The sequence below is a fragment of the Salvelinus namaycush genome, chromosome 6 (genome assembly GCF_016432855.1).
Source record: "Salvelinus namaycush isolate Seneca chromosome 6, SaNama_1.0, whole genome shotgun sequence".
In the NCBI taxonomy this organism is placed as follows: domain Eukaryota; kingdom Metazoa; phylum Chordata; class Actinopteri; order Salmoniformes; family Salmonidae; genus Salvelinus; species Salvelinus namaycush.
The window spans coordinates 1,648,951-1,674,991 of record NC_052312.1 but is presented as its reverse complement, the minus strand read 5'-3'; the positions used below and the strand labels follow the sequence as shown (position 1 = coordinate 1,674,991).

General features: G+C 45.4%; 1 protein-coding gene across 3 annotated transcripts in view; it reads right to left on the bottom strand.

Annotated features, from left to right (window-relative positions):
• Positions 1 to 26,041, bottom strand: part of LOC120049548 (glucosidase 2 subunit beta-like) — a 316,045-nt gene that overhangs the window by 155,890 nt on the left and 134,114 nt on the right. For all 3 annotated transcript variants that reach the window (XR_005477118.1, XM_038995818.1, XM_038995819.1), the window contains exon 11: positions 7,810 to 7,879. Coding sequence is in view for 2 of the 3 variants with exons in the window: in XM_038995818.1 (XP_038851746.1) it covers positions 7,810 to 7,879 (70 nt within the window). In the remaining variant the exon portion in view is untranslated. The remainder of the gene's footprint in view (positions 1 to 7,809; positions 7,880 to 26,041) is intronic.

Genomic DNA, 26,041 nt, shown 5'->3' with positions numbered 1-26,041 from the left:
AATATTCTTCAAAGAACAAGGGAGATCTCTGCTGGGCAACCCAGCCTTCCATCTTCGACCAATCTATCCAAGCGCAGCTCAGAGGAAATATATTTCTTGCATTTTCCTTTTCCGATTGGGCGGTAATTTAGATTGCATAACATTCTGTATTTACGGTAGCAAAGCTTTATAAGATCCGATAGTAACCCAATCCTTTTGTTCCTCAGTCTTCCCGCGCTTTCATTCAAACCCAACTCCCTTTCTTTGTGTAACCAGCCGTCGTATTGGTTTTGTCCGCTAGGGACATTTTCTTTTATGACATAATTAGTAATCAATGTATGATCCATCCTGTGTATACGTAATTCTGTGTGATTATTTTGGTATTTAGTAAATAAATAATTAAACCAAATTTTGTATTGCTGATTCAACTTGTTAGCCAGAGTTCGTGAAGATAACCAAGAATTTCACAACGTTCAGATGAGACTGAATAAGGTGATGATTAATAATTGACTGCTATTTATATAAACGATTACCAGGTCTTTAAGAGTTTATTTGGAAGACAACAGCTCTATAAACATTCTTCCGTGGTGCCCCGACTTCCTAGTTAATTACATTTACATGATTAGTTTAATCAGGTAATATTAATTACAGAGAACTGATTTGTTAAAATAGCATGTCATATATCACTTAATCCATAGTAAAGACACGACAACGCCTATGTAGATATTCCATAAAAAATCAGCCGTTTCCAGCTACAATAGTCATTTACAACATTAACAATACCTACACTTTATTTCTGATCAAATTGATGTTATTTTAATGGACAAAAAAAAAAGTACTTTTCTTTCAAAAACAAGGACATTTCTAAGTGACCCCAACATTTTGAACGGTAGTGTATATACTTTATTTTTATACCATCTATTGCATCTTGCCTATACCGCTCGGTCATCGCTCATCCATATATTTATATGTATATATTCTTATTCCATCCCTTTACTTAGATTTGTGTGTATTAGGTAGTTGTTGTGGAATTGTTAGATTACTTGTTAGATATTACTGCACTGTCGGAACTAGAAGCACAAGCATTTCGCTACACTCGCAATAACATCTGCTAACCATCTGTATGTGACCAATACAATTTGATTTGAAAAGCGTTTCAAAGTACTCTCGTCTGACTGTGCCAGAGCGCAGAATATATGACGAATTTACGAACGCTCAACACCCGTTGAATATGGCCGGTGTCATTAAACGTTGTTAAAAAAGCGTAATTAAATTGTTGCCAGGAGCACAGTTACAGTCACCAACGCTCTGGATAACATGGAAAAAGCCTAACCAGCTCTGCTAGGGCGAGTAAAACGGTCAGAGTTTAGGTGGGGGTTCTTATTGGCATTGCACAAGGTCAGTGTGAACCAGAGTGACTTGACACAACAGGCCAAGCAAGCTGTACAAACAAAACGGAAACTACACAGGACGTCTTATTTAATGAAAGGGGTTGCAGTCTACCCGTGAAGCGTTCATCCATGAATACGGGTAAAATACCTAGGTGTCTGGTTAGACTGTAAACTCTTCTTCCAGACTCACATTAAGCATCTCCAATCCAAAATTAAATCTAGAATCAGCTTCCTATTTCGCAACAAAGCCTCCTTCGCTCATGCTGCCAAAAATACCCTCGTAAAACTGACTATCCCACCGATCCTTGACTTCGGCGATGTCATTTACAAAATAGCCTCCAACACTCTACTCAGCAAATTGGATGTAGTCTATGACAGTGCCATCCGTTTTGTCACTAAAGCTCCATATACTACCCACCACTGCGACCTGTATGGTCAAGTCGGCTGGCCCTCGCTACATATTCGTCGCCAAACCAACTGGCTCCTGGTCATCTATAAGTCTTTGCTAGGTAAAGCCCCACCTTATCTCAGCTCACTGGTCACCATAGCATCACCCACCCGTAGTACGCGCTCCAGCAGGTATATTTCACTGATCATCCCCAAAGCTAACACCTGCTTTGGCCGCCTTTCCTTCTAGTTCTCTGCTGCCAATTACTGGAACGAATTGCAAAAATCACTGAAGCTGGAGACTTATATCTCCCTCACTAACTTTAAGCACCAGCTGTCAGAGCAGCTTACCGATCACTGCACCTGTACACAGCCCATCTGTAAATATCCCACCCAACTACCTCATTCCCATATTGTTATTTTTTGTTGTTGCTCTTTTGCACCCCAGTATCTCTACTTGCACATCATCATCTGCACATCTATCACTCCAGTGATAATGCTAAATTGTAATTATTTCACCACTATGGCCTATGTATTGCCTTACCTCCCTAATCTTACTACATTTGCACACACTGTATTGTGTTATTGACTGTACGTCTGTTTATCCCATGTGTAACTCTGTGTTGTTGTTTTTGTCGCACTGCTTTGCTTTATCTTGGCCAGGTCACAGTTGTAAATGAGAACTTGTTCTCAACTGGCCTACCTGGTTAAATAAAGTTGAAATGAAAAATAAAAAAAGAGTATAGCTTCAGTTTCAGATTTTATACGTTTCTAATTTTGTCAGAAAGTTGTTTGCAAGTTAAAGTTGTTAAAGTTGTTAGCTAACTGTTAGCTAGCTAGCTGACGTTAGATGGCTGGCTCGCTAGCTAACATTACGTGTATTATCTGTGTGTAGTAATGTTATCTCTGAATGCCATTTCGCATTGCTAGTTATAGCCTAATGTTAGCTAGCTAACCAGCTAACATTGTACCTATTTGGTTAACTTTAGCTAGCTATGACAATCAGTTTGTATTGCTAGTACTCTATAGATTGGGATTATGGTTCACTGTTTAGCTAGCTAGGTAGCTACATGTCTAAACAAAAGACCCCAAGTTCAAGCTTACTGTTTGCTAGCTAGCAGACGACCCATCAAGTTAGCCAGGTGTGTCTGACGGTGATTACAGCTATCTGTTGTATAATAATGCAAAAATATTTGTATCTGGAATTTGTCTTTCAGCATCAGTAGAACACGCCTGTCTCTCCTCCACCAGTTATACAAGGAGAATGGTCTAATGCCTCCCATCAAAAAGAGAGCTGGCCCAAGCAAGCACAGGTTACACCTGAATCATGAGGACTTACAGCGAGTGGTGAACTTCATCAACAACTATGCAGAGGATAATGCAATAGTATTACCAGGACGCCACCCAGGACACAAACACTTTGGTGGAAAGCTGCTGCCATCCCACGTGACAAAAGCAGCAGTGTGGAGTTATCTTTTTGAGAAGATCAGGGAGTGTTGCGACGAAGAGGCTATGGACATCACATGCCCTGCACCAAAGTCAAGGGCAGGACAGAAACAGGCTCTCCGAATATAGATTCCCTTGTTCATGCGTGGTTCGGACAGACCAGTCATCAGCACGATCTGCAGTGCCTCTATTCACATGACTCGCTTCTAACACACACGCCATACTGTACGTTGCTGCTACTTTTTGTTTATCCCACTGATCAGCCACTTTACCCCTGATTGTATGCATATAACTACCTCATCTATCACTGATATCGTTATTGATATTGTTCTTGTACATACTGTATATTATTTCATTTATATTGACACTACTTCTGATATTGCTACTATGCAAGTAACCATTTGGCTGTATCGTTTACACCTTCTCTAGAGACCCATCCACTTCGCTAGATGTGGCTGGAGGATATAACATTTCTTTCACATGACCCATCAATTTAGAAAAGTGTGTCTCGGTAAGCGTCATCTAATATTTATTAAATATTTTTATCTGGACACTTTCTGTTTACCAGGAATTTTTCCTTCATTCTTAATCTTTACTACACTACTCACTCTGTTTAGCACATGACCTCACATGTGAATCCTTAAAGAGATGGGTGGGGCTAAGGTCTTTAAGAGGGTGTGAATGATACTGAATGGGTGTAGACAAAGACGAGCTCTCCAGTAGGTGTACCAAAACATTCAAAGGCCATTTTCTCAAAATGTGGTTTACAAGTTTATAAACTTTCAAATCAGAATGACTTTCCCATTGTTCCTCAAAAATGCAGTGTATGATATACCATTTTGTGGCTCTGTGCTTCTGCTTTAACCAATGTAAAAAACACAATTTAAAATGTTGCTACATAAGACCAAATCAAGGTGGTTGGTCACAAATACAAATTCCATCTAGACACCGTTGCCCTAGAGCACACAAAAAACTATACATACCTCTGCCTAAACATCAGCGCCACAGGTAACTTCCACAAAGCTGTGAACGATCTGAGAGACAAGGCAAGAAGGGCCCTTTTATACCATCAAAAGGAACAAAAAATGTCACATACCAATTAGGATCTGGCTAAAAACACTTGAATCCGTTATAGAACCCATTCCCCTTCATGGTTGTGAGGTCTGGGGTCCGCTCACCAACCAATAATTGACTAAATGGGACAAACAACAAATTGAAAGTGCAAGCATAATTCTGCAAACATTTCCTCAGTGTACAACATAAAACACCAAATAATGCATGCAGAGCAGAATTAGGCTGATATCAGCTAATTATCAAAATCCAGAAAAGAGCCGTTAAATTCTACAACCACCTAAAAGGAAGCAATTCCCAAACCTTCCATAACAAAGCCATCACCTACAGTGATGAGCCTGGAGAAGAGTCCCCTAAGCAAGCTGGTCCTGGTGCTCTGTTCACAAACACAAACAGACCCCACAGAGCCCCAGGACAGCAACACAATTAGACCCAACCAAATCATGAGAAAACAAAAAGATAATTACTTGACACATTGGAAAGAATGAACAAAAACCCAGAGCAAACTAGAATGCTATTTGGCCCTAAACAGAGAGTACACAGTGGCAGAATACATGACCACTGTGACTGATCCAAAATGAAGGAAAGCTTTGACTATGTACAGACTCAGTGAGCATAGCCTTGCTATTGAGAAAGTCTGGCGAAGGCAGACCTGGCTCTCAAGAGAAGACAGGTTATGTGCACACTGCCCACAAAATGAGGTGGAAACTGAGCAGCACTTCCTAACCTCCTGCCAAATGTATGACCATATTAGAGACACATATTCCCTTTTTTACTTTATCTATTTGCACATCATTACCACACTGTATATAGACATGAAATGACATTTTAAATAACTTTTTTATTTTGTAACTTTTGTGAGTGTAATGTTTACTGTTCATTTTTATTGTTTATTTCACAACAAGATTCATATCTCTTGTTCCACCATGCATGGTTGATATGGGGTGCACATGGGTCACTTGACCAGGGGCATTATTTGACCAGGGGCATCATTTAACCAGGGGCATCATTTGACCAGAGGAATCATTTGACCGGGGGCATCATTTGACCGGGGGCATCAATTGACCAGGGGCATCATTTGACAAGGGGCATAATTTGACCAGGGGAATCATTTGACCAGGGATATTATTTGACCAGGGGCATCATTTGACCAGGGGCATCATTTGACCAGGGATATTATTTGACCAGGGGCATCATTTGACCAGGGGTATTATTTGACCAGGGAAAACATTTGACCAGGGATATTATTTGACCAGGGGCATCATTTGACCAGGGGCATCAATTGACCAGGGGCATCATTTGACCAGTGGTATTATTGAACCAGGGGTATTATTTAACCAGGGGAATGATTTGACCAGGGATATTACTTGACCAGGGGCATCATTTGACCAGGGGCATCATTTGACCAGGGGCATCATTTGACCAGGGGAATCATTTGACCAGGGGAATCATTTGACCAGGGGTATCATTTGACCAGGGGTATCATTTGACCAGGGGCATCATTTGACCAGGGGAATCATTTGACCAGAGGTATTATTTGACCAGGGGAATCATTTGACCAGGGGAATCATTTGACCAGGGGAATCATTTAACCACGGGTATCATTTGACCAGGGGTATCATTTGACCAGGGGTATCATTTGACCAGGGGAATCATTTGACCAGAGGTATTATTTGACCAGGGAAAACATTTGACCAGGGGAATCATTTGACCAGGGGTATCATTTGACCAGGGGTATCATTTGACCAGGGGAATCATTTGACCAGGGGAATCATTTGACCAGGGGCATCATTTGACCAGAGGAATCATTTGACCGGGGGAATCATTTGACCAGGGGCATCATTTGACCGGGGGAATCATTTGACCAGGGGAATCATTTAACCAGGGGAATCATTTGACCAGGGGCATCATTTGACCAGGAGCATCATTTGACCAGGGGAATCATTTGACCGGGGGAATCATTTGACCGGGGGAATCACTTGACCAGGGGCATCATTTGACGAGGGGCATCAATTGACCAGGGGAATCATTTGACCAGGGGAATCATTTGACCAGGGGCATCAATTTGACGAGGGGCATCAATTTGACGAGGGGCATCAATTGACCAGGGGAATCATTTGACCAGGGGCATCATTTGACGAGGGGCATCATTTTGACGAGGGGCATCAATTTGACGAGGGGCATCAATTGACCAGGGGAATCATTTGACCAGGGGAATCATTTGACCAGGGGCATCATTTGACGAGGGGCATCAATTGACCAGGGGAATCATTTGACCAGGGGAATCATTTGACCAGGGGCATCATTTGACGAGGGGCATCAATTTGACGAGGGGCATCAATTTGACGAGGGGCATCAATTGACAAGGGGCATCAGTTGACCAGGAGCATCATTTGACGAGGGGAATCATTTGACCAGGAGCATCATTTGACGAGGGGAATCATTTGACCAGGAGCATCATTTGACCAGGGGAATGATTTGACCAGGGGAATCATTTGACCAGGGGAATCATTTGACCAGGAGCATTCAAAGCAAGGTGGAAAACGAAGAAGTAGAACAACTGGAGTCATGCTAGAATCTTTCTCCCTTCGCTCACACAGGCTTTATTTTCATTATAAAAGCTTGACCTTTCCACAACTCTCTGATTGTAGCTGCCTATCTCCTGCCTCCCCAGTGTAATGAACAGTTTACCAGCCCCGGGTCTACTGTACAGTAGCAACTCCCTATCATCGCTGCTGTCTGTATGGCCGTCTGGCTGGCTGTCTGGCTGGCTGTCTGAATGGCTGGCTGTCTAAATGTCTGTCTGTCCGTCCGTCTGTCTGTCTGTATGTATGTCTGACTGTCTGGCTAAGAGCTCTGTGCAAACATCTCGGAAGCAGAGCGACTGGCCGCAACAGGAAATCCTGCAGTGGCTTTTTTCCACTGTGTGATCATGCTGGAACATGCATTCCTATGTGGTAGTATTGCATGTTAGCAAGTGTGTGTTTTGTGCTCAATAGTATGCATGACATGTACTCTGTTTACTGTATCTCTAGTGTAAAGTCATTAATTCCTGGGGGAATGGTAACATTCGATGTCTGCTTGAAGAGAATGAAAGAAAAGTAACAGCAAAAATGGTCAACTACAACCTACAACCCTCTACATGAATATTTATGTTCAAATCTTTGGGTATTCTGAATTTGTGACAGCATTTCACTTTTTTTCCACAGAGCTACACAATTACAACATGGCATAATTGTCAGCTATTTTGTTTTACACCTGTCTTGAGACAGTGAATTCTGTCAAAACTTGTGGATTATTCATGCTCTGACAAATAGCACGTTGCAGAAGAGAGATGAATTGGAAATAGACCCTCTCCGCACGGCAGGCAACACATTTAGTTTTTCATCATTAAAATTCACCTAGGGTCCCTAACATTGCAAACTCATTACTGTGTACCCGTCATCAGGGAAAGGTGCACAGCAAAAAGCCACAGCCTTCAGTTCTTTCTAAGGGCAATTGGTCCAAGAAGAATATCCAAGATGTATCCTCTTACCTGATTTCCATGTACACCGTTTCATACGCGTCTTCGACTCTCTTTAAATCAGCAGCCGCCTTTTCAGCAGCTACAGAAAAAAACAAAAAAAAACAAGAAGAAATTACTAAAAAATATAAAAAAAACATACATGATTTATTGTCACCTATACCGTAGGTGTTGTTTTACAGGGTCAGCCATAGTAGTACGGCGTCCTTGGAGAATGATAGGGTTAAATGCCTTGCTCAATGGCACATTGACAGATTTTTCACCTTATCAAATCAAATGTTATTTGTCACGTGCGCCGAATAGAACAGGTGTAGACCTTACGGTGAAATGCTTCCTGACGAGCCCTGAACTAACAAGCAGTTTTAAGAAAAATACCCCCAAAAATATGAAATAAAAGTAACAAATAATTAAAGAGCAGCAGTAAAATAACAATGTGGAGGCTATATACAGGGGGTACCGGTACAGAGTCAATGTGGAGGCTATATACAGGGTGTTACGGTACAGAGTCAATGTGGAGGCTATATACAGGGTGTTACGGTACAGAGTCAATGTGGAGGCTATATACAGGGGGTACCGGTACAGAGTCAATGTGGAGGCTATATACAGGGGGTACCGGTACAGAGTCAATGTGGAGGCTATATACAGGGGGTACCGGTACAGAGTCAATGTGGAGGCTATATACAGGGGGTACCGGTACAGAGTCAATGTGGAGGCTATATACATGGGGTACCGGTACAGAGTCAATGTGGAGGCTATATACAGGGGGTACCGGTACAGAGACAATGTGGAGGCTATATACAGGGGGTACCGGTACAGAGTCAATGTGGAGGCTATATACAGGGGGTACCGGTACAGAGTCAATGTGGAGGCTATATACAGGGGGTACCGGTACAGAGTCAATGTGGAGGCTATATACAGGGGGTACCGGTACAGAGTCAATGTGGAGGCTATATACAGGGGGTACCGGTACAGAGTCAATGTGGAGGCTATATACAGGGGGTACCGGTACAGAGTCAATGTGGAGGCTATATACAGGGGGTACCGGTACAGAGTCAATGTGGAGGCTATATACAGGGGGTACCGATACAGAGTCAATGTGGAGGCTATATACAGGGGGTACCGGTACAGAGTCAATGTGGAGGCTATATACATGGGGTACCGGTACAGAGTCAATGTGGAGGCTGTATACAGGGGGTACCGGTACAGAGTCAATGTGGAGACTATATACAGGGGGTACCGGTACAGAGTCAATGTGGAGGCTATATACAGGGGGTACCGGTACAGAGTCAATGTGGAGGCTATATACATGGGGTACCGGTACAGAGTCAATGTGGAGGCTGTATACAGGGGGTACCGGTACAGAGTCAATGTGGAGGCTATATACATGGGGTACCGGTACAGAGTCAATGTGGAGGCTATATACATGGGGTACCGGTACAGAGTCAATGTGGAGGCTATAGACAGGGGGTACCGGTACAGAGTCAATGTGGAGGCTGTATACAGGGGGTACCGGTACAGAGTCAATGTGGAGACTATAGACAGGGGGTACCGGTACAGAGTCAATGTGGAGGCTATATACAGGGGGTACCGGTACAGAGTCAATGTGGAGGCTATATACAGGGGGTACCGGTACAGAGTCAATGTGGAGGCTGTATACAGGGGGTACCGGTACAGAGTCAATGTGCGGGGGCACCGGTTAGTCGAGGTAAATGAGTTAAAATGTACATATAGGTAGAGTTATTAAAGTGACTCTACCAACATGTAGGTTTGGGTATCGAACCAGCGACCTTTCGGTTACTGGCCCAACACTCTAACCGCTAGGCTTGCTATCAGTGATGCATAGTGTGGTGTCTAAACATCCTGTGTGTTGCCAAACAGTGGCTGTTGATGTCTGCCAGTGGTGTCGTGTCTGGGTCTGGCAGAGGAGAAGCCGAGTTGTAAACAAACACACATGCTATTTCCAGGTGTGGCGGTAGCGGAGCAGCCTGCGGGCTTAATGAGTCATTTCATAGTGACAATAGCGTGCTAACAGAGAGATGAGATGAGACTAGACGATCATGGAAGGGCTTGCACCACAGCATTCATTGCTTCATTTTTACTGTACATGCTAGTAGTATGATAGTGTGATGTCAGGATGACATGACATTATTCTACATTGTACGAGCGATTGTGACAGCTAACGGTGCAGTGTGACAGCTAACGGTGCATTGAGACAGCTAACAGTGCATTGTGACAGCTAACAGTGCATTGAGACAGCTAACAGTGCAGTGTGACAGCTAACGGTGCAGTGTGACAGCTAACAGTGCATTGAGACAGCTAACAGTGCATTGAGACAGCTAACGGTGCAGTGTGACAGCTAACAGTGCATTGAGACAGCTAACGGTGCAGTGTGACAGCTAACAGTGCATTGAGACAGCTAACGGTGCATTGAGACAGCTAACGGTGCATTGAGACAGCTAACGGTGCATTGAGACAGCTAACAGTGCATTGAGACAGTTAACGGTGCATTGAGACAGCTAACAGTGCATTGAGACAGCTAACAGTGCATTGAGACAGCTAACAGTGCAGTGTGACAGCTAACAGTGCATTGTGACAGCTAACAGTGCATTGAGACAGCTAACAGTGCAGTGTGACAGCTAACAGTGCATTGAGACAGCTAACAGTGCATTGAGACAGCTAACAGTGCATTGAGACAGCTAACAGTGCATTGAGACAGCTAACAGTGCAGTGAGACAGCTAACGGTGCAGTGTAACAGCTAACGGTGCATTGTGACAGCTAACAGTGCATTGTGACAGCTAACGGTGCAGTGTAACAGCTAACGGTGCATTGTGACAGCTAACAGTGCATTGTGACAGCTAACAGTGCATTGAGACAGCTAACAGTGCAGAGTGACAGCTAACAGTGCATTGAGACAGCTAACAGTGCATTGAGACAGCTAACAGTGCAGTGTGACAGCTAACAGTGCATTGAGACAGCTAACAGTGCATTGAGACAGCTAACAGTGCATTGTGACAGCTAACAGTGCGTGCAGTGTGACAGCTAACAGTGCATTGAGACAGCTAGCAGTGCATTGAGACAGCTAACGTTAACTGTCACAATGCACTGTTAGTTGTCACAATTTACCGTTAGCTGTTACACTGCACTGTTAGCTGCCACAATGCACGGGGGGGGGTTGATAACCATACAGAAACACAGAGCCAGTGAGAAACAAGAAATGTATGAAAAGAACAAAGAAAACGAGAGAGAGAAAGTAGAAACTCCAAGTGGAGCGGCTTAGTGAACTCTAGGTTCATTGTCTTACTAGCTGGTAGTCCAGGGGATTTACTGTGTTTCTGAAGAGAGGAGGGCACTAGCGATAACATTCAGAGTATTTAACAGTCACATGTACAGGGTTGCAAATGTGAATTCTGGGTACAGTGAAATTCTTAGGCTCCAACATGCAGGACTAAGTTAAATAAAATAATGAAAATAGTAATAAAAAACAATAAAAATAGACATATCACTATATACATCATAACTGTAGCAGAGATGAATAAAAAAGACATGTCCATTGGGGTGGAGGCAGAGTTAAAGACTGTTGAGGGGGGGGGGGAGGGGGGGGTCTTAGTGCCGTGGTTCACCTTTATCAGCGGGGGCCAAGCACCGTGGCAACAGGAGCACATGCGTGTGTGGTTGAGTGGGAGGCTGTCAGAGCCAGGCCTGCATACCAATTAGCATGTTCATCACATGTGGTCTCAGCTGGTCGCCCATAAAGGTAGATACACCCCACTCCCCCACCTACCCTCAGCCAGCCGAGACTGCAGTGTGCATCGGTCAGGCACAATGTAAAAACAAAGGGACGAGACAGTGACCCATGATCCCACACTAACGTAAGCAACAGGCACAACGTCTCTACCACCTGCCACACACGTAAGAGTTATTGCTGCTGACGCAGTGCTGTCACTAGAGGCTGCTCGCTTAATATGGGCTGGCATGACGCTCACAACTTCTCTCTCTCCGTGCACCCTCTCTCTCTTTCATCACTTTTCACCTCTCTATATGTCCCTCTTCATCTCTCTCCCTCTCTCTCTCTATATCTCTCCCTATATCCACCCCTCCCTCTATGTATCTCTCTCTGTATCTCTCTGCCTCTCTCCTCACTCTATGCATCCCTCTCTCTCTGTCCTCCTCTCTCTCCCTCTATCCATCCCTCTCTCTCTCTCTCTCTGTCCTCCTCTCTCTACCTCTATCCTTCTCTCTCTCTCTGTCCATCTCTCTCTCTCTGTCCATTTCTCTCTCTCCCTCTATCATCCCTCACACTCTCTCTCACCCTCTATCCATCCCTAGCTGTCCATCTCTCTCTCCATCTCCCTCTATCCATCCCTCGCTCTCTCTGTCCATCTCTCTCTCTCTGTTCATTTTTCTCTCTCTGTCCATCTCTCTCTCTCTCTGTCCATCTCTCTATCTCCTGTACACCGTGTTATGGCTGAGGCGAAGGGAGACTGCAGTATACAGTTAGAGCTCTCCCAATGAGATGTTTATGACAGGTTGCCTTAGTGAACAAGGCCCTCTTTTGTTTACTGACAACAGGAACTACACCAGCAATAATGAGCAACTGTTTAATAAACACCTGTTTGCATCAAACAGGACTGTGTGAAAGCACTACAATGACACAACAGTGACATGTTTGCCATGAAAAGGTCAATCTGGAAGTAAAAGAAACAAACACCTGTTTAGGAGAGGTGCTGGCTAGCAGAGTAGAACACCTGTTTAGGAGAGGTGCTGGCTAGCAGAGTAGAACACCTGTTTAGGAGAGGTGCTGGCTAGCAGAGTAGAACACCTGTTTAGGAGAGGTGCTGGCTAGCAGAGTAGAACACCTGTTTAGGAGAGGTGCTGGCTAGCAGAGTAGAACACCTGTTTAGGAGAGGTGCTGGCTAGCGGAGTAGAACACCTGTTTAGGAGAGGTGCTGGCTAGCAGAGTAGAACACCTGTTTAGGAGAGGTGCTGGCTAGCGGAGTAGAACACCTGTTTAGGAGAGGTGCTGGCTAGCGGAGTAGAACACCTGTTTAGGAGAGGTGCTGGCTAGCAGAGTAGAACACCTGTTTAGGAGAGGTGCTGGCTAGCGGAGTAGAACACCTGTTTAGGAGAGGTGCTGGCTAGCGGAGTAGAACACCTGTTTAGGAGAGGTGCTGGCTAGCGGAGTAGAACACCTGTTTAGGAGAGGTGTTGGCTAGCAGAGTAGAACACCTGTTTAGGAGAGGTGCTGGCTAGCGGAGTAGAACACCTGTTTAGGAGAGGTGCTGGCTAGCGGAGTAGAACACCTGTTTAGGAGAGGTGCTGGCTAGCAGAGTAGAACACCTGTTTAGGAGAGGTGCTGGCTAGCAGAGTAGAACACCTGTTTAGGAGAGGTGCTGGCTAGTGGAGTAGAACACCTCTTTAGGAGAGGTGCTGGCTAGCAGAGTAGAACACCTGTTTAGGAGAGGTGCTGGCTAGCAGAGTAGAACACCTGTTTAGGAGAGGTGCTGGCTAGCAGAGTAGAACACCTGTTTAGGAGAGGTGCTGGCTAGCAGAGTAGAACACCTGTTTAGGAGAGGTGCTGGCTAGCAGAGTAGAACACCTGTTTAGGAGAGGTGCTGGCTAGCAGAGTAGAACACCTGTTTAGGAGAGGTGCTGGCTAGCAGAGTAGAACACCTGTTTAGGAGAGGTGCTGGCTAGCAGAGTAGAACACCTGTTTAGGAGAGGTGCTGGCTAGCAGAGTAGAACACCTGTTTAGGAGAGGTGCTGGCTAGTGATGTAGAAAACTTGAGCTTCACAGGAGAGGGAGAGCCTCTCACTCTAGGAGCTCAGATGCAATAATTTAATACCCAACATTTGTACAGACAAGCTGTCTTCATCAGGGTATAATGATGAACACTGCAGGTCACTAGTTTATATATTTTGAAAGGGCACACAGGTGTCTGAAATCATGGCTCGATTTCATTGGTTGATTTAGAGATAGAACACATTAAAAAAAGCATGAATGGATAACCTACGATCATGGATACCACTTGGCTACTTAGGCCTACAAACATTATTTAAAATGGATAGCAAAAACACAATAATCACAAGAGTGACTTCAGATCAAAGTCTACGTTGAGACCGAATGGAGCAAGGGTATTTACATTTCAGATCAAAGTCTACGTTGAGACCGAATGGAGCAAGGGTATTTACATTTCAGATCAAAGTCTACGTTGAGACCGAATGGAGCAAGGGTATTTACATTTCAGATCAAAGTCTACGTTGAGACCGAATGGAGCAAGGGTATTTACATTTCAGATCAAAGTCTACGTTGAGACCGAATGGAGCAAGGGTATTTACATTTCAGATCAAAGTCTACGTTGAGACCGAATGGAGCAAGGGTATTTACATTTCAGATCAAAGTCTACGTTGAGACCGAATGGAGCAAGGGTATTTACATTTCAGATCAAAGTCTACGTTGAGACCGAATGGAGCAAGGGTATTTACATTTCAGATCAAAGTCTACGTTGAGACCGAATGGAGCAAGGGTATTTACATTTCAGATCAAAGTCTACGTTGAGACCGAATGGAGCAAGGGTATTTACATTTCAGATCAAAGTCTACGTTGAGACCGAATGGAGTAAGGGGTATTTACATTTCAGATCAAAGTCTACGTTGAGACCAGATCCAGGCAGCCTCTTGTTTTAACAATAAATTGTCCAAGATGTTCGATGCCGATATAACGAAGGAACGAAAGAGACGAAAGAGAGAGAGATCTGCCTCCAAAAAGTGTCCCGCAACTGGTTACGTAGAGTTTTTGCACCTAACAGTGCTACGATGCTCAGGGATTCCTACTTTTAGTTTGCGCTTCGTTTTACCCACATTATTTTTTACTCACAAGGAAAAGTTATAAGATGAAAAAACTGCCTTAGCGGGACACGTGATAACACCTTCGATTGGGATCTGTTTCCCTGTTTGGGGGTGTTTAAAGGATCTACATTTGTAAGTGCCAATGTGTTCAGCACAGCCATTACACTTGTAGTTTCCATCCGGTAGAGGCACAAGGAGATGCTGTGCGGGGGTATATTTTGGGGTGGTAAAACAGAGTTTACCAATTGATCTCTGAGATTTCTGTTCGTGCTATAACATGAGTAATGGCCATAACATATTCCATGCAAAGACATACATTTTAGAATGGCATATGCTAATGTTAGAAGGGAACAATTGACATGTTTTCTTTTCAGACTTTTCATATTTTTTTGTTGTTGGTCGGTGGTTCTCAAACTTCTCCTCAGTTGAACCCCAGACATTTCAAAATGTTGTTGTAGCCCTGAGCTCACTCATCTCATTCACCTAGTCAGGGGCTTGACGAAGAGTTGACAAGTTGAATCGGGTGTGATAGCTCTGGAACAGTTCAAATACATGGAAAGGCTGGAGGTCCCAGAGGAGAGGTTTGGAACGTCTGGAGGTCCCAGAGGAGAGGTTTGGAATGTCTGGAGGTCCCAGAGGAGAGGTTTGAGGAACGGCTGGAGGTCCCAGAGGAGAGGTTTGGAACGGCTGGAGGTCCCAGAGGAGAGGTTTGAGGAACGGCTGGAGGTCCCAGAGGAGAGGTTTGAGGAACGGCTGGAGGTCCCAGGGGAGAGGTTTGGAACGGCTGGAGGTCCCAGAGGAGAGGTTTGAGGAACGGCTGGAGATCCCAGAGGAGAGATTTGAGAACGGCTGGAGGTCCCAGAGGAGAGGTTTGAGGAACGGCTGGAGGTCCCAGAGGAGAGGTTTGGAACGTCTGGAGGTCCCAGAGGAGAGGTTTGAGGAACGGCTGGAGGTCCCAGAGGAGAGGTTTGGAACTTCTGGAGGTCCCAGAGGTGAGGTTTGAGGAACGGCTGGAGGTCCCAGAGGAGAGGTTTGGAACGGCTGGAGGTCCCAAAGGAGAGGTTTGAGGAACGGCTGGAGGTCCCAGAGGAGAGGTTTGGAACGGCTGGAGGTCACAGAGGAGAGGTTTGGAACGGCTGGAGGTCCCAGAGGAGAGGTTTGAGGAACGTCTGGAGGTCCCAGAGGAGAGGTTTGGAACGGCTGGAGGTCCCAGAGGAGAGGTTTGAGGAACGGCTGGAGGTCCCAGAGGAGAGGTTTGGAACGGCTGGAGGTCCCAGATGAGAGGTTTGGAACGTCTGGAGGTCCCAGAGGAGAGGTTTGGAACGTCTGGAGGTCCCAGAGGAGAGGTTTGGAACGTCTGGAGGTCCCAGAGGAGAGGTTTGGAACGTCTGGAGGTCCAAGAGGAGAGGTTTGGAACGTCTGGAGGTCCAAGAGGAGAGGTTTGGAACGTCTGGAGGTCCCAGAGGAGAGGTTTGGAACGGCTGGAGGTCCCAGAGGAGAGGTTTGAGGAACGGCTGGAGGTCCCAGAGGAGAGGTTTGAGGAACAGCTGGAGGTCCCAGAGGAGAGGTTTGAGGAACGGCTGGAGGTCCCAGAGGAGAGGTTTGAGGAACGTCTGGAGGTCCCAGAGGAGAGGTTTGCGGAACGTCTGGAGGTCCCAGAGGAGAGGTTTGGAACGTCTGGAGGTCCCAGAGGAGAGGTTTGAGAACCACTTTGTTAGACCAGTCATTAGAACGGTTGCGTTTGTTTTACGATTCACCTGATGTCGACTTGTGATGATGTCACTAGGCGTACATGCGTCGAGTACTTCCCCGGCCTTAAAGCTGTGAGATTGGTGTTTTTTTCCTATCTACAGCTCGATCTTCAACCAACACATACAGTATAGAAACTATACAAATCCACGACTGTAATCTCATATCCCTACAGTACTCTTTCCCCACTCAGTCCCCAGAAAGGGTAACGCAGACTGTTGGGAGTTGAGCAGAGGTCAATCTAGCCCGCTTTACGGCTGTGTTGGAGTGTCTGATTGTATTAGAGCTGAGTGAGTAACGCTAGCTGACAGAATTAGCATCATGTTTTGGACTATCGGAGCAAGTAATATCCCGGTGACTAAATCAGTTGCATTCATTCTCCCACACTCCAAACCCCCCTATTCACAGCCATTGAAGGACATCCTGGCCCACAAACACAGCACATGGTCATTATGAAAAGCCAATTCCTGACAACAAATGCCATTACATTAAAAACAACAATTCTACCATGAGTATTGAATATTAACATCTATTGGGAAAATGTATTTGGCGTGGCGAAGGAGCTCGTAGGTAGTCGTTTGACGCTGAACGCCACTCCAAATCGGCACGATAAACAGACCGACAGTCTCAGTGAAATTACCTCCGCAACAACTGGGTGCTGTTTACGAAGAGCCGACCTACTTCTGCGCCTCTCTCCGCCTCGTGACTTAGTCCCCCACCTGGGGTAGCGCTGTCATCTTGCCATTTTAATGCATTAATAGGTGGTTGGCAGTTAATTGCCATAATGACATGCTGTGTCATTCATCTGAAGTACGTGAATATTTAGTCTTGACATGTTTGTGAATTTAGTCGGGGGTAACGTACGCTCAACTAAACCTTGGCAATATATCCTGTGATGTCATGGCAAGGATCCAATGACGTCAACAGATTACAATAAACAGTGAAAGTCAGTCTGCAAAATCAATACAAACATACTGACATTACATCATGCTGAGACACAAAAATGAGAGGGTGGGAGTCATTTTAGGAGGGGGAGAGGGATAGAGGGGGGGGGGGGGGGAACGGGGGGAGGGGGGGGGTGGAGAGAGGGGAAAGGGGACGGGGGGGGGAGAGGGGGAGGGGAGGGGGGGGGGAGAGGGGGAGGGGAGGGGGGGAGGCAGATAAATGACTGATAGACAAGCACTCTGTTTGTAGAGATAACAAAGGCTCCAGACATCTGGGAGAGTACACTGGAGTATTCCACCATTGCATCCCTTACAAAACTCATAGAAATATCTTAATCTCCAATCAGCTGGGATTGATGCCGAATACTGTTAGCTTCAGCAGCCTGGGTGGAGGAAAAAATCTATTTCAGACAAACGCTTCAGAACAGAGGGAGAAGCGAGAAAGCTGGCAGCCTCTCAAAAAAAAAATATCAGCCACTCGGTGTATCCCTCTCATGGTAAGAATCCAATAAATTCCACCCGCGGCTATCAGTGCACGCAAGCTCGGATAGGGGGAGGGTGGCAGTCTGACAGGCCGATTTTACCCAGAGAAGATGTTCTGATAGGGGGAGGGTGGCAGTCTGACAGGCCTATTTTACCCAGAGAAGATGTTCTGATAGGGGGAGGGTGGCTTTCTGACAGGCCGATTTTACCCAGAGAAGATTTTCTGATAGGGGGAGGGTGGCTTTCTGACAGGCCGATTTTACCCAGAGAAGATGTTCTGATAGGGGAGGGTGGCAGTCTGACAGGCCTATTTTACCCAGAGAAGATGTTCTGATAGGGGGAGGGTGGCAGTCTGACAGGCCTATTTTACCCAGAGAAGATGTTCTGATGGGGGGAGGGTGGCAGTCTGACAGGCCTATTTTACCCAGAGAAGATGTTCTGATAAGGGGAGGGTGGCAGTCTGACAGGCCGATTTTACCCAGAGAAGATGTTCTGATAGGGGGAGGGTGGCAGTCTGACAGGCCTATTTTACCCAGAGAAGATGTTCTGATAGGGGGAGGGTGGCTTTCTGACAGGCCTATTTTACCCAGAGAAGATGTTCTGATAGGGGGAGGGTGGCAGTTTGACAGGCCTATTTTACCCAGAGAAGATGTTCTGATAGGGGGAGGGTGGCAGTCTGACAGGCCTATTTTACCCAGAGAAGATGTTCTGATAGGGGGAGGGTGGCAGTCTGACAGGCCTATTTTACCCAGAGAAGATGTTCTGATGGGGAGAGGGTGGCAGTCTGACAGGCCTATTTTACCCAGAGAAGATGTTCTGATAGGGGGAGGGTGGCAGTCTGACAGGCCGATTTTACCCAGAGAAGATGTTCTCATAGGGGGAGGGTGGCAGTCTGACAGGCCTATTTTACCCAGAGAAGATGTTCTGATAGGGGGAGGGTGGCAGTCTGACAGGCCTATTTTACCCAGAGAAGATGTTCTGATAGGGGGAGGGTGGCAGTCTGACAGGCCTATTTTACCCAGAGAAGATGTTCTGATAGGGGGAGGGTGGCAGTCTGACAGGCCTATTTTACCCAGAGAAGATGTTCTGATGGGGGGAGGGTGGCAGTCTGACAGGCCTATTTTACCCAGAGAAGATGTTCTGATAGGGGGAGGGTGGCTTTCTGACAGGCCTATTTTACCCAGAGAAGATGTTCTGATAGGAGGAGGGTGGCAGTCTGACAGGCCGATTTTACCCAGAGAAGATGTTCTGATAGGGGGAGGGTGGCAGTCTGACAGGCAGGCCTTTCTTACCCAGAGAAGATGTTCTGATAGGGGGAGGGTGGCAGTCTGACAGGCCGATTTTACCCAGAGAAGATGTTCTGATAGGGGGAGGGTAGCAGGCCTTTCTTACCCAGAGAAGATGTTCGGATAAGGGGAGGGTGGCAGTCTGACAGGAGAGGAATGAAGAGAGGAATGGAAAAAGTAGTGCTCAGTCTGGCCGTGGAGCAAAGAACTCCCCTTCCCACTCCTCTCTCTCCCTCCCCTCTCCCTCCTCTCTCCTCCCTCCCTCCCTCCTCCCCTCTCCTCTCTCTCCCTCCCTCCCTCCTCCCCCTGTTGAACTACTGCACCAGGTGAGCTTAATTATGTTTCAAGGACGAGTCACCCTCAGCTGGGGTCAGAGGTCGTGGTTCGCGCTGACGACGGCGGCGGTTAATGGCCAGCCCCCCCTGCTTAACATTTCACAGCTAATTTTGAAAGTGCTGAACAGAACCTTTAAGTAACTTCTCTCTGCCAAGGTGGGTAAACCTAAAAGAGCACAGATCTCTTTGCCTTCCCCCCAGGTTCGCTGTTGCCTGTCCAACTCTTTCGGGGGAGGGCAGAGACAAGACATTGAATCCCTTAGTCTAACTCACCACTGAGATTAATTTAAGGGGCGTGGTGAAGGGTGAAAGTGCAACCAGCACTATAATGTGCACTTTGTAATAAAATCACAAGCAAATAAAAAGTACAGGAAGTACCTGCAGAGAAAGTTGATAGAGATGACCGAACGATATTAAGACAATATCATTAACTTTCTGTATTCATAAGAGCCGACTGGACAATATTAAAGACAATATCGCTGTCTTTCTTTAGTCATAGGAATAGACTGCCTAATGTAATTGGATATTGGGCTAGCGGTGTATAATCAAATAGTACTCCAACAGGAAGTCTAACGCTCCTTGTATCATTAAATGTACATTATCTATGTATCTAAGTACATTATCTATTAAGTTTTCCTCAGCCAGGGCCTCACCAGCTAGACTGAGGGTTCCTCCTTCTTACTAGTGTTCTGTCTTAGTTAAACACAACTTTTTGAACGAACCAGAATGAATCAAATAAAAATGATTTCCCCACAGACATGGTTGACCTTTCAGTACCATGGAGAGTACCAGTTGGTGCTAATGTTGAGAATAGATGGCTATTGCAATAACAGTAGACTAGGACCATGGACTACACCAGCTAAACTAGTAACAAGGCTAAACAAGCATCATAGAAAGCACCAGCTACACTAGCACCATGGACAACGTCAGCCATGCTAACTTGCATCATGGACAACATCAACCACGCTAACTAGCACAACGTCAGCTATGCTAACTAGCACCATGGACAACGTCAGCCATGCTAACTAGCACCATGGACAACGTCAGCCATGCTAACTTGCATCATGGACAACGTCAGCCACGGTAACTAGCACCATGGACAACGTCAGCTATGCTAACTAGCACCATGGACAACGTCAGCCATGCTAACTAGCACCATGGACAACGTCAGCCATGCTAACTTGCATCATGGACAACGTCAGCCATGCTAACTTGCATCATGGACAACGTCAGCCATGCTAACTAGCACCATGGACAACGTCAGCCACGGTAACTAGCACCATGGACAACGTCAGCTATGCTAACTAGCACCATGGACAACGTCAGCCATGCTAACTAGCACCATGGACAACGTCAGCCATGCTAACTTGCATCATGGACAACGTCAGCCACAGTAACTAGCACCATGGACAACGTCAGCTATGCTAACTAGCACCATGGACAGCGTCAGCTATGCTAACTAGCACCATGGACAATGTCAGCAATGCTAACTAGTACCATGGACAACGTCAGCAATGCTAACTAACGTGCTTCTACATCTGCATTGCTTGCTGTTTGGGGTTTTAGGCTGGGTTTCTGTACAGCACTTCGAGATATTAGCTGATGTACGAAGGGCTATATAAAATAAACTTGATTGATTGATTGATAACTAGCACCATGGACAACGTCAGCCATGCTAACTAGCACCATGGACAACGTCAGCCATGCTAACTAGCACCATGGACAACGTCAGCTAACTAGCACCATGGACAATGTCAGCAATGCTAACTAGCACCATGGACAACGTCAGCAATGCTAACTAGCACCATGGACAACGTCAGCCATGCTAACTAGCACCATGGACAACGTCAGCTATGCTAACTAGCACCATGGACAACGTCAGCTAACTAGCACCATGGACAACGTCAGCCATGCTAACTAGCACCATGGACAACGTCGGCTGACACCATGGCTAACCTAGGACAGTGGAGCTACACTAGCACCATGGACAGGGCCCACCAGTCCAAGTCCACGGACAGCACCTACCAGACCAGAACCACGCGATCTCATCTCGGCAGTCTAGTAGGCAGCATCTAACCACTAAACTCTAGATCTGCTGACCTCTCACAACCAGAAGGTTACAGTGTGCTTGGCCAAAATTACAGTAGTTACATTTTCAGAGGGCAAATGCACAGGGATAAGAAAACATCATGAAATATCAAATCAAATCAGGCACAGAGTCAATGTGCGGTGTCACCGATTAGGCGAGGACCACATCTGAACTGTGTTTCTGAGTATTAGATCAGATTACCGTCAAACATAATGGTACTATAAGAAGCACTTTATCCCATGTCTTCACTGATGATGTCATTCAAGGCTGTGACTCGTTTACCAGAGAACCATATAATACACAGTACAGAGTATACAGTCATTTTCCGGATAGACTGACCTTCATGTCTTAAAGTAATGATGGACTGTCATTTCTCTTTGCTTATTTGAGCTGTTCTTGCCATAATATGGACTTTGTCTTTTTACCAAATAGGGCTATTATCTGTATACCACCCCTACCTTGACACAACACAACTGATTGGCTCAAACGCGTTAAGAAGGAAAGAGATTCCACAAATTAACTTTTAACAAGGCACACCTGTTAATTTAAATGCATTCCAGGTGACTACCCCATGAAGCTGGTTGAGAGAATGCCAACAATGTGCAAAACTGTCATCAAGGCAAAGGGTGGCTACTTTGAAGAATCTCAAATACAAAATATATTTTGATTTGTTAAACACTTTATTGGTTACCTCATGATTCCATATGTGTTATTTCATAGTTTTGATGTTTTTAAAACAATGAAAATAGCAAAAATAAAGAAAAACACTTGAATGAATAGGCGTGTCCAAACTTTTGACTGGCACTGTACTTGCAGGGCACGATAGACGGGATGGTGGTGGGGGATGGTGGTGGGGGATGGAGGTGGAGGTGGGGGTTGGAGGTGGGGGATGGTGGTGGGGGATTGAGGTTCTGGATGGAGGTGCTGGACGGAGGTGGGGGATGGAGGTGTGGAATGAAGTGTGGGATTGAGGTTCTGGATGGAAGTGCTGGATGGAGGTTCTGGATGGTGGTGGCGTATGGAGGTGGGGGATGGAGGTTCTGGATGGTGGTGGCGTATGGAGGTGGGGGATAGAGGTTCTGGATGGAGGTTCTGGATGGTGGTGGCGTATGGAGGTGGGGGATAGAGGTTCTGGATGGAGGTTCTGGATGGTGGTGGCGTATGGAGGTGGGGGATAGAGGTTCTGGATGGAGGTTCTGGATGGTGGTGGCGTATGGAGGTGGGGGATAGAGGTTCTGGATGGTGGTGGTGTATGGAGGTGGGGGATATAGGTTCTGGATGGTGGTGGCATATGGAGGTGGGGGATGGAGGTTCTGGATGGTGGTGGAGTATGGAGGTGGGGGATGGAGGTTCTGGATGGAGGTTCTGGATGGTGGTGGCGTATGGAGGTGGGGGATATAGGTTCTGGATGGTGGTGGCGTATGGAGGTGGGGGATATAGGTTCTGGCTGGTGGTGGCATATGGAGGTGGGGGATGGAGGTTCTGGATGGTGGTGGAGTATGGAGGTGGGGGATGGAGGTTCTGGATGGAGGTTCTGGATGGTGGTGGCGTATGGAGGTGGGGGATATAGGTTCTGGATGGTGGTGGCGTATGGAGGTGGGGGATGGAGGTTCTGGATGGTGGTGGCGTATGGAGGTGGGGGATGGAGGTTCTGGATGGTGGTGGAGTATGGAGGTGGGGGATGGAGGTTCTGGATGGTGGTGGCGTATGGAGGTGGGGGATGGAGGTTCTGGATGGTGGTGGCGTATGGAGGTGGGGGATGGAGGTTCTGGATGGTGGTGGCGTATGGAGGTGGGGGATGGAGGTTCTGGATGGTGGTGGCGTATGGAGGTGGGGGATGGAGGTTCTGGATAGAGGTTCTGGATGGTGGTGGCGTATGGAGGTGGGTTACGTATGTCGCCACAATACATCTGTCTAATCAGGGGCGAGAGAAGGAGACTGACAGGTGTGACTCAAGTCTTCACACGACTGGCTCTCGATATACACAGACATAGCCCCCTCCTCCCCTGAGCACAGCCCTATATAGAAACCAAACCTAGATACAACACGGACGAGTATTAACTAAAACGTGATGACACCGTACCTTTCATGTAACTACAATTAGCCTCTAACAAGCATGTTAAGAAGACAATCTGATTGCTGAAGGGGTGAACTGATAGCCGGGTATCAAAACATGTATGTTACAGGACATAAATACCATGATGCTACATTACTGAAACAATGGCAGCTGTATGTTACAGGTGATAAATACCATGATGCTACATTACTGAAACAATGGCAGCTGTATGTTACAGGACATAAATACCATGATGCTACATTACTGAAACAATGGCAGCTGTATGTTACAGGACATAAATACCATGATGCTACATTACTGAAACAATGGCAGCTGTATGTTACAGGACATAAATACCATGACGCTACATTACTGAAACAATGGCAGCTGTATGTTACAGGACATAAATACCATGATGCTACATTACTGAAACAACGGCAGCTGTATGTTACAGGACATAAATACCATGACGCTACATTACTGAAACAATGGCAGCTGTATGTTACAGGACATAAATACCATGATGCTACATTACTGAAACAATGGCAGCTGTATGTTACAGGACATAAATACCATGATGCTACATTACTGAAACAATGGCAGCTGTATGTTACAGGTGATAAATACCATGATGCTACATTACTGAAACAATGGCAGCTGTATGTTACAGGACATAAATACCATGATGCTACATTACTGAAACAATGGCAGCTGTATGTTACAGGACATAAATACCATGATGCTACATTACTGAAACAATGGCAGCTGTATGTTACAGGACATAAATACCATGATGCTACATTACTGAAACAATGGCAGCTGTATGTTACAGGACATAAATACCATGATGCTACATTACTGAAACAATGGCAGCTGTATGTTACAGGACATAAATACCATGATGCTACATTACTGAAACAATGGCAGCTGTATGTTACAGGACATAAATACCATGATGCTACATTACTGAAACAATGGCAGCTGTATGTTACAGGATATAAATACCATGATGCTACATTACTGAAACAACGGCAGCTGTATGTTACAGGACATAAATACCATGATGCTACATTACTGAAACAATGGCAGCTGTATGTTACAGGACATAAATACCATGATGCTACATTACTGAAACAACGGCAGCTGTATGTTACAGGACATAAATACCATGATGCTACATTACTGAAACAATGGCAGCTGTATGTTACAGGACATAAATACCATGATGCTACATTACTGAAACAATGGCAGCTGTATGTTACAGGACATAAATACCATGATGCTACATTACTGAAACAATGGCAGCTGTATGTTACAGGACATAAATACCATGATGCTACATTACTGAAACAATGGCAGCTGTATGTTACAGGACATAAATACCATGATGCTACATTACTGAAACAATGGCAGCTGTATGTTACAGGACATAAATACCATGATGCTACATTACTGAAACAATGGCAGCTGTATGTTACAGGACATAAATACCATGATGCTACATTACTGAAACAATGGCAGCTGTATGTTACAGGACATAAATACCATGATGCTACATTACTGAAACAATGGCAGCTGTATGTTACAGGATATAAATACCATGATGCTACATTACTGAAACAATGGCAGCTGTATGTTACAGGACATAAATACCATGATGCTACATTACTGAAACAATGGCAGCTGTATGTTACAGGTGATAAATACCATGATGCTACATTACTGAAACAATGGCAGCTGTATGTTACAGGACATAAATACCATGATGCTACATTACTGAAACAATGGCAGCTGTATGTTACAGGACATAAATACCATGATGCTACATTACTGAAACAATGGCAGCTGTATGTTACAGGACATAAATACCATGATGCTACATTACTGAAACAATGGCAGCTGTATGTTACAGGACAAAAATACCATGATGCTACATTACTGAAACAATGGCAGCTGTATGTTACAGGACATAAATACCATGATGCTACATTACTGAAACAACGGCAGCTGTATGTTACAGGACATAAATACCATGATGCTACATTACTGAAACAATGGCAGCTGTATGTTACAGGACATAAATACCATGATGCTACATTACTGAAACAATGGCAGCTGTATGTTACAGGACATAAATACCATGATGCTACATTACTGAAACAATGGCAGCTGTATGTTACAGGACATAAATACCATGATGCTACATTACTGAAACAATGGCAGCTGTATGTTACAGGACATAAATACCATGATGCTACATTACTGAAACAATGGCAGCTGTATGTTACAGGATATAAATACCATGATGCTACATTACTGAAACAATGGCAGCTGTATGTTACAGGACATAAATACCATGATGCTACATTACTGAAACAATGGCAGCTGTATGTTACAGGACATAAATACCATGATGCTACATTACTGAAACAATGGCAGCTGTATGTTACAGGAC